Here is a 13,480-nt window from a genome sequence, read left to right on the forward strand (position 1 = left end):
CACTGTCTTCCAGCAGCCCCCCGTGTCCACTTCCCACGGGTCCCCCTGGGCTCACAGTGTCCCAGTGTAACCCCCCTCCTCCCCTCTGCCACGGACCCCCAGTATGTAGTTATTATGTAGTTATTTCCAGAGCAGCTCGGCCCCCGCTGTGTGGGTGAGCGGGGAGCAGAGCCGTTAGTCCGGGCTGCTGCTGTAGGACTCTCTGCCCACCAGCAGCAGCCCGCGGGGACACGTGAAGAGCCGCAGCAGCTCCGGCTCGGAAGCAGTATGGGGGTCCGTGACGATGGAGGCGTCTCCATCCCGGCGAGAGCGGAGAGCGCCGGTGCGGCTGGCGGAGCGCTGCGGGGCCGTGCAGGCTCTGTTACCACAGCTACGCCGTAGGGTACGCCGTAGCCGTGGCTCTAGAGCCTGCAGCGCACCGCCAGCCGCTCTCCGCTCTCTGCTCTCCACTCTCCACTCTCGCCGGGATGGAGACGCCGGTGGGCAGGATGCACGTTTGGGTGGGCACAGCCCACCCCTGCACCCCCCCTAAAACCGGCCTCGCTTAGGTGAATGAGACATGGGGTACTTTTGTTGAAAATGTTCTGTCCAAAATGTCCTGGAAAACTGGACTCCTGCAAATGCGCGTTCCCCAAAGTTTGTGGGGGTGTGGCTTTTGCTCTCCAAAATCAGGGATAATACCTTTTAAATACTAAAAAAAAAAAGTTCACCACCCAGATGTTGCGACAGGTTTTCCTTTTGACCATTGAGAAGGGACAATAAAGTAAGCTGTATTTTGTGCATTGCCATAAAATGTTATCAGAAAAGCTATGTGAAATACATTTCTGAATGGATTCCAACATTGTTTAACCTTGTGTTGGCGAAGTCCCGCCTCGCTGATGATCCCTATAAATACCACATCTGTACTAGTTCCATAAAGTTCCATAAAAAATTAAAAAAAACAGGCTAAAGGAAATGATGTTACACACTCTTGTACAGTAGGTGGCGGTATGCACCGTAAAGTTGGTTGCGATCCGCCAATAAAACAGAAGAAGAAGAAGAAGTAGAAGAAGTTCCTTTTTTTTTTTTTTAACAAGCTTTATTGAGTAGTTCTCATATTACAAAAAACATAAACAGACAGACATACAAAACAGTCATTAATACATAAAAGTACAACAACACAGGAGCCAGGGGGATTTTTAAAAAAACACGTTAAATAGAGAGCATAAATTAACAGTTTTTACAGCTTTTTTGTTATTTGAGTCAGAGATGGAACTCAAGTATTGTTTGGTTTCATTCTCAAAAATTAAAAAAAGGGGTTTTGAATGACTGAATTTGGATTTATGAATATGAAACTTTGCAAGAATGATTATTAAATTGATTACAAAAGATTCTCTAGATTTGTTTCTTTCATTACTGATGAAACCAAACAATACATTTTTCCAATACAGAGTGAAGTCAGAGTCAATTTTATCTATGATAAATCGGGATACATCTTTCCAGAATTTGTTAGTGTAGGGACATTGCCAACACAAGTGTACCAGTGTTTCAGGGGACATTTCACACAACGAACAGTCAACACAAATATCTGTTTTGAATTTAAGAAGATAATGAAAAAAGAGAATTTCCCTCACTTTATTTGTAAGAAGGTATTTGTATGGAAGAGTCCAGATGTTCTTCCAATTTAAGTCATCACCAAAACCAGACCAGTAAGCAATAACATAAGGGGTGGTGGTTATATCGTTTTGAAACAGGGAACGATTGTTACTTCTTGTGGATGTAAAGAAGAAGAAGTTCCATAATGCCATTCGGCACACGTGTGACGTAGATGGAGGCGGGCGAAGCATAGGTTTCAAGGTGACTTCCGCCCTGTGAGATATAGCAGTGTACAAATCGAGCAGACCCTGGCGTCCTCGCCTCCTGATTGGCTGCTGAGGTTTGAACGCGATTTAAACGGTTCCAGCGGGTCATTTGTATTAGCGAGACATGCGAGTAGGAAGTTACTTAGATTAACGTTTCTGTCTAGGCGAGTATGCGATTTATTTAGGTTTTGAATATAACGGGAGTAAAATCATCGTATTTCCTGGAAAGAATCTTGGACATTAAAGGTAAATATTTCTGTTAGCTTTGTAGATAAACGTTAGTAGATTGGCATTACAGCGTTATCCTTTCGTGATAATGTAGGTCTTTGTTAAACTTGGCAATAATATCTTTAAATATGCTATGAAATTCTGAATGAGATATTTAACTTTGACTGATTCGTGTTTTTATTTCGTTATATATGTGTATATATATATATATATATATATATATATATATATATATATATATATATATATATATATATATATATATATATATATTTAATCTAGCATTTCATCCAGGAAATGTTCGTTGGCTTTTAACTTCTTATACACAATTACATAAACATTAAGGGACTGTTATCTTTAATATGAACACATTATTGCTGAAGTGTGTCGGTACACTAAACAACGAACATACTGTCACTGTTAACCTCATTGTTTTCGAATGAACTTATCTGCAAAATGGGACAGACTGCGCATGCTCGAGCTGCAGCTAAGTTTAAAATCTCTGAAATTGACTTTTGCAGAGATGCATTCATTATAATTGTAAAAGCTGGAATAGTATGGAAAAATAACTTCGGATAGGCCAATACTTATTGTCAACGTGTACAATAGAAATGGTAAGTTTGTAATGATCCCTCGATCTTGATCGATATGTGTAGTTTGATGATTAAGTGCTTTAATTATTTTTATTACTAAAGTATTGATGCTAAATGAAAATATCAATCGGGCCTAAATAATCATCAGTGTTGTCTATTGGCCTCGTGTAGCTTACTTTTATTAAAGGAACAGCTCTGTTTTTTCATTAAACTATAGATGAACACAATAAAAATATGAAATGTTTTACTGTGATTTGATGCAAATGGAATTATATAACATTATTAAATATACATGTACATATACATAAATATAACATTATTAATGATAATTATTTAGGACCAGTATTGTCAAACTGTTTGTAAACAAGTTTTAAAATTACAACTTGCAATATGAACACAGGCACAAATGACATGTAGCACAAGCTAAAAGTGAAGCACCTATACGTAATAACATGGCCATAATTGGGAAGAAACGTATAATATATTCAGAGGGAACAAAGCAAATGTTAAATGTAAAAAATAAATTATGAAGTTGAGGTCATCAAGAACATAACAATAGTAATGCATAAATGTAAAAGAGATTTGTTTTGCATGTCATCTAAAGTCTGCCAGCTTATCCTGATTTTGGTCAATTTGTGCCTCAGGTTGCCACCATGAACTCCGTATTAACGTCGGTTCGTTCCCTCATGCAAGTGTTTGATGGCAAAATGCAGGAGTTCATCAGTGAGATTGATAATGTCCACATGGTTTGGCTGGAGGAGATCCAACAAGAAGCCAATCGCATGTTTTCAAGGTATCTTTGACTTCATGCCATTTCAAATCTCTTGAATAAATTGTTGTTGTTTTTTTGTGTTCATAAATGTGTTGGTTGTGTTTAGCTCTCTTCTATAATTGTTTTTTCTCTTCCTTTTCTTCTCAGGGACTTTAATGCCGAACCTGAATTGATGCCAAAAACACCGTCACAGAAAAAGAACAGTCGCAGGAAACGTGTGTCTTTAGGACGTCAAGAAGAAAATCAAGCAAGGCGGAGGTTTGACCTTAATTACTGCTTTGAAACTTGGAACATGTTGTGAAATTTGTCTTTTTAATTGCAAATGTGTGTTTTTGTTTTTATTTTGAAATCTAGATTTTCAAAGGGAAAGCGCAGTAACCTGCGTGGCTCTTCTGTTAAACCACTAAACCTGATTCTTGAAGATGAATCCATTCCTGAAGTTTCAACTTCTGAGACCAGCCCCACAGTTCAGCCGAAACGCAACACCCGCAAAAACAAACAGACAAAGCCTGAGGTGGTAGAGGATGAGGATAAGCTGTCTGGCAACAGCAATGAATCAGAAAAAGTGCAGAACAAAAAGCCCCAGCTGGAAGTGGAGGAAGAGGAAGAGGTGGGCAGAAGTGATGATGTGCAGGATGCTGAAGTCGATCCACAAGAAGCAAGTGTTCCTGTCCCGTCTCCTCCCAAGATACCCTTGCCTAAAGTAGTTGTCAGGATCTCATCTGAGGAGCGTCTCTCTGCTGAGCTAGCCAAGATGTCTGAAGCTTCTCCAGGTCGTACAGCCACTAAGATTCCAATAGCAGATGCTACTCAGAACGCGAGGCGGAGCTCTGTGCGATGCTCCCTCAAACTACGTCACTCAGTTGCTGGTCTCCGGCACAGTATGACGCAGGAATCTGTCCGCCGGGCCTCGCAGCGATCTATGCTTAAGAGGAAGGCAGCTCGCATGGGCAAGTCTACATGTAGCAGCAACATCAGTGGTGAGATATTCACTTTTTTGTATTTTTATTTAACTAATTAACTACATATGTCCAAAATGCTCCCAAATTCTTACATGCTTGTATTTTCTAAATACCATTTGACATTTTCTTTTTATGTAGAGGACTCTTCCATGGACACTGCTGAGGAAGAAGACGCGTGAGTGCTTTCTGTGCACTTATTGTTTTGTTTCTGTGCAATATTGGGACAGTGTCCTGTCTTAAAGATAAATAAATCAAATAATCCTATACTTTAATAATAGTAGTGGTTGTCGTAATAAGATTTAAAATATCACTGATGCATTCAACAATGAAGACTTGACAAAAGATCTCTGCCATGGATTTGCGTCCTTTTATGAATTTGGTCTTCAGGATTTGGTTGGATCAAATAATCTTGCAATGTGAAAACATCTAATTTCCTTAAGGGTTTTGTCTTCATATGTTACCCTGAACCACACTTGAAGGAGTCATTGATCTGTATTCTCCTCACTTGTGTGTTCACTGTCGTAGCGTAAAAGAGGCTGGACCTGCAGACACGGTTGATAATACTGCTGCTGAAAAATCAAAGGACTCTTCAAAGGTACTAACCTCTTGTTTTTAGCTATTAAAAGCATCAAACTATCATGTTGAATTCAATGACGTCATCATATATGTATGCTTTCTATATTGTTTCTACCTAATTCAGTTGTTTGCTTCCTGATTTACCTCCCACTAGAACAAACTCAAAATAAATCGGCTTGTTCTGGAACCGGTTGAACGAATCACTCGATCTGTGGCTGCAAACTCTCCCAAATTGGCACCCCCACCGTTATTTGTCAGCGAGGAAAAAGTGAGCACCCCTGTCAAACGAACAGGTATGAGACCTGTCTTCTTTTTTTTTATATATTAATCTCCCACCCCACATACATTTGATTACAGCTCTTTACCAGAGTGCAATGTGCTCAGTGTGCAAACCTTTTTTTTTTTCCAGTTGCCATTGGGAAACAACAGACACCAGTTCGGAGGTGCGTTGGTGCTCCATGTGTTGTGATGGCTTGTTGTCTCGTCTATCATGCAGTTAATTTACCGTCTGTGGAATGATGTTCAAAGATCAGTTGTCAGTTTGAGCCAAGTCACATTTTTTTTTTTCGTCTTCCGTCTTTCCTCATGTCTTCAGGACAAGCCGCAGTACTAAACGTAAAGCACCAGACACTGTAGAGGACAGTCCTACAAAGAGGTTATCTCCTCCCAAGAAGAGTCAAACTGTAAGATGCAAAAAAAAAAAAAAATCTTGTATGGTGGTTAAATTGATGTAGATTAAGGAAAAACTCATCTGAGTGGCTCTCCTTATCAATTAATGCATTGAATGTCTTTTGTTCTTAATGCACAGGCGATTAGACCCAATATGAAGACTTTCCTCCACACTGTGCAGAAGAATCAGTTGCTAATGATGACGCCAAGCTCTCTCGGTCGAACCTCTACGATCAAGTCCTTCATCAAACACACCACCCCCCTGAAACTTGATCTGAAGGTGAGTTCATGGTTCTCCACACAACGTAAATACACGACTGGGTCTTCCATGAGAAATGTTTGGATGGCTTCTTTTTTGTTAAATTGCAAATGTTTAAATCTGTGATGTCACAGGTTGATCTTAATCTGAATTGGCGTCTGCTCAGAACTAGATTATTAGTTTTATGTGTCTTGTGGAAGACCTTGGTAATAAGAAAGTGTACTTCTTTTTCATTCCTGTTCATGGAAAAGTAACAGAGCACTCTCCTCTTCTGACCGGGTACACAGCCAGTACACCCACCGTGTTTACATGCACACTAATACTCCACAATCACTACAAATACCACTAACACGTAGTAATGTTTACTGTTCTGGAAAGTGCGTTATGCCTTCCCTCCAGTGACGTTAAATTGTAGGTTCCTCAGTAAAATATGCATCACATTCAGATACGGTTTCCATTGTGGTTTAAAGGTAATGACACCAAGTTTTTTTACTTTAAAGCTTTGATTGAAATCAAGGTTTTTGGTACACACTAATATGGAAACACTGACTCTTTAAATAAGTAGTTGTAGAAGGTGAAAGGGTGAAAAGGCTATTTAGGTATACATTTTATACAGCTGGTGGTTACAACAACCATGAAAACCTTCACAATGTGTAATGACAAAAGTTGGAGATTTTGAATGCGAATGATTTAAAAAAAAAAAAAAAAAAAACACCCAGTTTTTACCTGTTCATGATATGGGTCACATTTTTAAGTGATATGATGCTCTTATTTTGATGTATTTTCTTCCCCTTCAGATGAACTCTGGTACTGTGGTAAGTGCAATGTTTAAGCACTGTGGGAATTTGTTGGTGTTTAACAACCCTGTTGTAGAACTGGATTAGAAGTAACTTTGCACATACTCTTGAGTAAGCCCCGTTCCCACTGCCAAGTTTGGACAGTTAAGCCGCTTTCACGCTACACAATTTTGATGCCAATTTGTCAATCATCACGCCAAGCATGCCAACAGGTTGGGGGGGGGCAAATCCGAATGCAGTCGCCATATTAAAATCCAGGTATTTTAAACGTATTGTATCCCAATTCATAGTAGTAGTGTTCGACAACTGCACCTCTCCACTTGGGTCTAAGGGAGTGGGGACTGATCGGGTCTTATTGACAAAAACACACTAGAGAACAGTTGGGTGACACATGTCGCTGTCAGTTTTTGTAGTTTTTGACCCTCATTTGTCAGTCCTGAAGTGTGAACACCCCTATGACTCGTGTGAAAACGGCTTTAGAAAAATTATAGAAGCAGCGTAGAAACATTTTTACAGTTGTGTTCCTGTAGAAATGAAAGGGATGACCACTGATGATTTAAAAAAAAAAAAAAAAAAAAAAAAACAGTTAAAGCAGCACTATGTAACTTTCCCACCTTAATATAATATTTCCAGAGTCATTGTGATGGTACATCAACTTCCAACAGGTTTAATGACACCTCTGTCATGAGGGGTCTGTATCGCCTTCACTGGCACTATGTAACTTCGAGGTGCATGGTAGGAACCCTGCCACACTAAAAAACTACAATTTTTTTTTACGGCTTTGACTGCTTTACGGCATATGTCACTTCCCGATTTGTAGTTGAGACGAAAGCTGGGCGGGGCGTGGAGTGCAGAGCTCAGCAGAAGCTGGTATCATGGCCGAAGCAGCGAAAAAACCGAAGAAAATAAAAGTTTTATCGGAGGAGGCGAAAAAAGAAAGTGGGAGAGTAACAAGCTAAATGCCCGAGCAAGAATAAACATTGGCCCGGCGTTCAGTCGCTGACGTGGTTTTGGTAATTCTAAAATTACTGACAATATCAACAACAGACACATAGAATAATAATAGTGATCATAAAATTGTGTAATTCGCAATGAGGAAGCTTTATAAAATAATAATACAATTGAATAGAATTACAGCACTAGAGGAAATAATGCAATGCAAAGAAAATGTATAGAATGTATCTAGTATTTTTTTCCTGAGAACTGTAAAATTGTGCAGCGCTGATCTGCAAAATGTAAGGAATGAGCATTCAGTTATTCACAGGTTATAAAGTATTTTTTTATTTTGTCAGTAAGTATGTTGGACTGGCGTATGAGTTTGTAGGGCGCATTATCTCGCTGAAACAGAACAGGGGGGCGGGGGTGACTTCACTAATAAAACCAAGTTGAACTTAGTGATTTTTAACATCGTCATATTATATTGTTTAGCCAAAAGTAGATACATTACCTCTTCACTATCCATCCTGCAAACGACCGCTGAAAACAGAAAAGTGGTTTTGAAAGTCTGTCCCGTTCATTCACTATCAAAACAAATGCACGTGACGGGAGATCAGGATCTTTCCGGCAGTACGCGCTGGTGCTCATGGGAAATGTAGTGTTCTTTCTGGTAAAGCACTACCGCTTTTGTCCAAAGGAGCCGCCAAACTCGACAAAAGCTGAAAGTTACATTGTGCTGCTTTAAAAGCTAAATGTGCAATTGTATTACATGCACAGAAGACAGTGTGTTAATAGAACAGGGTCCATGTGGGAAAGGGGCTGCAGAAAGAGTTTGAGCTGGTCCATAGATTTAGTCACTGCTGTACTAATGAAACATTTAACCTAAAGTAAAAATTCACTTCATTCTGACAACATTAACAGTAGCCTTGTTGGTTATCACACGGGTGTTGAGCTATTTCAATTTTTACGGTAATTTCTAAAGAAATCTCCTGGTTTTTGTGACACTACTGGTTGGCGGTTCATTGGGTGAGGGGTTTTTCTTCATATTTTGTATTGGAACCCCCCCCCCCCAATACACCCAGTGTAACACAGGTTTTGCTTTACTCCCTGTTGTAACAAGCTTTTTTTTTTTTTTTTTTTTTTAATAATATATCATGCATTATGTAATATCAGTGAGAGGTTATTGACAGAAGTGAGAGGATTTTCCCAGTTTATCTGCAACTACTTTCCACTGAAGTCCTAGATGGATGAACTGCATGAAGAAATCACAATCCCCTGTTTCAGTGGCAGTTTTTTTTTTTTTTATCTCCACCGATCCGTTTCCACAAAGCTTGTGGGAGTTAACTTGGCACTGGTGTCCTTTTGTATTCATTTCGTTTGGATTCATGCAAACGTTTTATGCATCTTATTTTATTTTTTCACTACTTCATAATACTGTCCTATCTCTATCTTGATGCACATTATGGATCTTGGGGTTGTGTGCATTTCTTTCAACCCATCTTCTCTCCAGACAAAAGAGCGTTACAAGCTGGAAGCACTGAAGAAAAAGCAGGAGCAAGAGGAGGAAAGGATGAGGAAAATGGAGGAGGAGAAGAAGAAGAAACAGGACGAACTTAAACGGTTAAGACATGGTGTCTTTCAGAGTTGATAGATTGTAATTTATCTATTTATATCTAATAAAATCTATTTGATCTATTTCTGCTCCAGGAAGAGGGATGAGAGGATGAGAAGAGTGTTTGAGGCCAAAGTAAAAGAAGAGCAGAGGGAAGAGGAAAAGAAAAAGAAGATTGAGCAAAAGATGGCTCAGATTGAAGGGAAAAACGATAAGGTAACGACAGGTTTAACGGTGGCTCTGACTTGTTAGATTCACCAATAAAAAGGTTTGATCTGATCTCTTGTTTGTTTCTACCTCCACGCAGCAGCGCCAGGCGGAGGAGAAGGCCAAGAAGAAGGTGACCTTGAAGCGTCAAGAGGAGCTGGAGCAGAAGAAACTGGAAGAAGAAGCCAAAAAGAAAAAGATGCAGCAGGTGGAAAGACTTTGTTCCCACGTGATGCAAGATGGAAACGATGGTTTTCATTGAGAGTTGACATTGTTAGAGCTTGAATTTAGAATCTGCCTTTTTATGTATTGTTTTTAAAACGTTCAGGAAGAAGAGAAGCGTCAGCAGGAACTTCTGACAAAGAAGAAGGAGGAAGAAGAGCTGAAAGCTCTCAGAGCGCTGGAGCTGAAGAGACAGCAGGAGAGAGAGCGGCAAGCCGCGGCTGAAAGGTTGGATGTTTTTACAGTCCATCTGGAGACTGATTGGGTGGCGTTAAAACGTCAAAATATAATACTGATCAATAGAATATTAAATAGTTCTCATGCTGCCATGTGTAATGTATCAAGGAGATGGTTTATATAACTGTATACCTCTTTTAGCCAGTGTATCAACATCGTTATAAACCACACTAGGTGACGTTTCCTTTTTTAGCACGTTTAATTTAACAAATCCATGAATAAGGCATTTCAGATAGTTTTAAATGATTAACTTGTTTGGTCTCTCCAGGGAGCGGGTGGAAAAAGAAAAGGCTCTCGCTCTACAACGCGAATTGGAAAGAGCAGCAAGAGAAAAAGAGATGAGGGAACTGGAAGAGAAAAGGAAGGCCCTTGAGGAAAAAAGAAAACTGGTAATGAACATAAAGTTGTCTGAAATGAGCATCTGGTGGTTATTCTACTTTTTTTTTTAAATGGCAGCACAAAAACAAAATTGCTTATAGTGCAGTTTACATACCTACAGGCTCGGTGCTGTATTTGACTTCCATCAGCACTTGGGAGGGGGCTGTAGTGTTTCTGGGTAACCTTTCATCCCATGGTATTTATGCCACCAGCGGTTTGTCTCATCGCATGTTGATGGGGAGATTGGAGGTCGTGTTTGGCATCTCCTTGGCTCTTGTTGTATGTGGATGTTGATGTATTTCTGTTTGGCTCCACCAGGAGGAGCAGCAGAGACTTGCTGCGAAAGAGAAGGCTCTTAAAGAGAAAGAGGCCAAGGGGAAGGAGGCTGCTGCTCACAATCAGGTACGCTGACGGCAGCACAATCACTAAACTCAAGTACACTGTTGAACACAAACTCACTCACATCTTATTGATCCTTGGTTTAAATATTACACCCAAACTAATAAAACATTTTTCTTCACACATTTCATAATTTTACAAAGACTTTGTCCTCAAAAATGGCCAATGTATTGATGGTGAATGACGGTACTATTTTCTGTACTTGGTTTCCTATAATGTGAAGTTCAGTAAATTCAAGAAGATTTTTATTTTTTTTTTCTGAGTAATGTGAGAAGTTCCTAAATATATTGATGCTTATAAATAATAAGATTGTTAGTTTTTTAAATCGAGGCACACATGGCAGGCTCTGTTCAATTGTTTCAAATTTGAGCCACAAACATTTTGGTCTTTTCGTTCAGGAAGTGAACATTCAAGAAATTAGCTGAAAAATCATTGCATGAAGGATATGAATTTATTATTTAACATTCGGACATTTAGCATGTTGGATTTGTAAAGTCATCACTCTTCACTAATTTCTTTTTCTTCCCCTCCATCTCAAATGTTGCGAAGGCTTCTGCTAACCTGAACGTGACCGTGGATATTGAGGTAAGGATGAAACTGAATGCTGCACACCGTCACATTATTAATGACATGATTTATATTTCTACTGTATATGTGGTTTCTGGGACTTCTCCAATTCTTCATTCCTAGTGTTTAACCCCCTCTTTTCATTTCAGAAGTCAGTAATGAACACACCAAAGGGAAAGGCAGGCGGCATAAACGTGACGTTGGATATTGCGGTACATCTTGATCCATGTTTAGCACACGTCCACCTGACATACCAAATAATGAATCGGTCTGTTAACTCATACTTTACCCTTCCCCTGCAGCAGTCCTCGCCTCAGTCGTATGTCATCACTCCAAAGGGGGGTAATAAACCAACAATGTCCAAAAGTCAAGAGGATTATGGAATGGATCAGAACAGTGACGACTCCACCGATGATGAGTCCGCCCCTCGGAAACAGATTCCATCCTGGGCAGAAGGTGCGTATGACGCGACTGGTCAGAGAACGGGGCTCGTCTACCTTGTGATGTAACTGAGCTTGTGCAAGATTTTCAAAAATAACAAGCATGAAAACCATAGACTGTATAAAAAGAACTGGATGAACACTGTGACGTCACCTCGGTGGTTATGAAGCCTTTTTTGATCTTGCAGTACAGCACTTTATTAAAAACTGATGGCCTTGATTTATCCACACATCCATCATCTATACCCGCTTATTCCTATTCAGTGTCGGGGAGATCTGTTGCTGCCTATCACAGCGATGATTGGATGAAAGGCAGGGTACACGCTGGACGGGTCGCCAGTCCGTTACAGGGCCTTAGTTAATAAAAAAAATGGTAAATGAGCTGGCCCACCTTAGTTCACTTAATGGAAATAAGCTGTTTCAGCTTGACCGGCTCGGCTTATGATGCTCAAACGTTCATCATTCTGATCCGAGCTCTTAAAATGAACTTCAAATGCCACTACCCGAAACTTACAAAGGGAGTGTGGTCAAAGCAGGGAGGAAGACCAGTACGTCACTGCTGGGACCATGGGCCACAAAGTTACTGGACAGTGTCTGTAGAGTGGCCTCGCATGGAGCCATGTTGTTCATGGGGGGGAAGGAAAGAGCCCCGGAACAGACTGGAACACACCCATATCCTGCCAGAGTTGGCCTGGGCTTCCAGCTCTTTCAGCTGATCCACAGCAGAGATGCTGCTGACTAATATTAGCTGTTGAATAAACCATCTCAAATATCGTTTCAGTGGCAGAATCAGAGATCGGTGCTGCGTTTAGCCAGAAACTGACAATCAATTCTCTAAACTTTGTAGCATGATAATGATTGAGGAGGAAGTGACTATGGCTAACCATTGGCTGAGCCAGCAACCACTCAAAGTCCTTTATGACCAAGTTTATTAGTTGATGTGGTACAACAAGGTTGACCCTAAAACCACTAGTACTGAGCGGTGCATGGTGTTTGTTCTGATCTTGTATCAGATGAACAAAGAAGACAAACGTATCCTCACATAGAGCAGCAGGTTCTGACCATCCTACCAAGCTCCGTAAAACAAAGTTGACATTTCTGGTCCAATTGTGGTGAAGGGTGTTGCATCTTTGCTTGGTGGATTTCCTTCCCTCAGAATGACCCCACCCCCCCCACCTTGCACTTATTGACTGTCACTAATCGATATCTAGGATACTAAACGTGTGTCGATTAAAAACACACTGACTTGATCTGTTTTCCCTTTCAGGTCCCAACCTGAAGCAGATAATAATGAAGCAATACTTCAACCCTCCGGATTTGGACTCGTTCTTCGGAATTATTGAGCCACCAAAACTGGAGAACATCTTTTACAAGAGCAAGCCTCGTTACTTTAAACGCACTAGCTCTGCCGTGTGGCATTCGCCTCCTGGGGCAAAGTAGTGATGTACACTGATACAGTACTTATACTGGATACTTATGTATAAAGTTTTTGTTTATTTCAAATAAAGCATCTGTTTTTTCCCCTCTTTGTTTATTTATCTATTTAAATTTAGTTTTTGATGAGAATTGAACTTTTGATTATTGGTTTCACATGATTTCTTATAACTTTTAATCTATTTGCTTTTTTCTTGTCGACTCATACTCTATTCTGCGTCCAGTCTGTGCGAGTAAACTATTTACTTTAGCTTTAGAATTAAAGTTTGGGCTTTTGGATCTGCCTGTGCAGTCTAACTCAGATAAATAGACGTTTTGCAAAGTCAATCGGCTAAAAGAATTTGAATTCCA

General features: G+C 40.1%; 1 protein-coding gene across 6 annotated transcripts; it reads left to right on the plus strand.

Moving 5' to 3' along the window:
• Positions 1-1,951: 1,951 nt before the first annotated feature.
• Positions 1,952-13,217, plus strand: LOC133463367 (inner centromere protein A-like). 6 transcript variants are annotated; one of them, XM_061744869.1, is made up of 21 exons: positions 1,952-2,087; positions 3,307-3,455; positions 3,582-3,692; positions 3,789-4,414; positions 4,535-4,571; positions 4,922-4,991; positions 5,127-5,265; positions 5,382-5,415; positions 5,568-5,655; positions 5,781-5,921; positions 6,698-6,715; positions 9,144-9,253; positions 9,341-9,461; positions 9,553-9,660; positions 9,781-9,902; positions 10,180-10,300; positions 10,608-10,691; positions 11,238-11,273; positions 11,405-11,467; positions 11,558-11,711; positions 12,963-13,217. In XM_061744869.1, exons 2-21 carry the CDS (start codon positions 3,316-3,318, stop codon positions 13,133-13,135), a joined length of 2,496 nt encoding a protein of 831 aa, XP_061600853.1. In that variant the 5' UTR covers positions 1,952-2,087; positions 3,307-3,315; the 3' UTR covers positions 13,136-13,217. The 6 variants fall into 6 exon arrangements, with proteins under 6 accessions (XP_061600853.1, XP_061600854.1, XP_061600855.1 ...); XM_061744870.1 differs by having other exon boundaries at positions 11,561-11,711; XM_061744871.1 differs by having other exon boundaries at positions 9,556-9,660.
• The last annotated feature ends 263 nt before the right edge of the window (positions 13,218-13,480 follow it).

The sequence above is a fragment of the Cololabis saira genome, chromosome 17, assembly GCF_033807715.1.
Source record: "Cololabis saira isolate AMF1-May2022 chromosome 17, fColSai1.1, whole genome shotgun sequence".
Taxonomy (NCBI): Eukaryota; Metazoa; Chordata; class Actinopteri; order Beloniformes; family Belonidae; genus Cololabis; species Cololabis saira.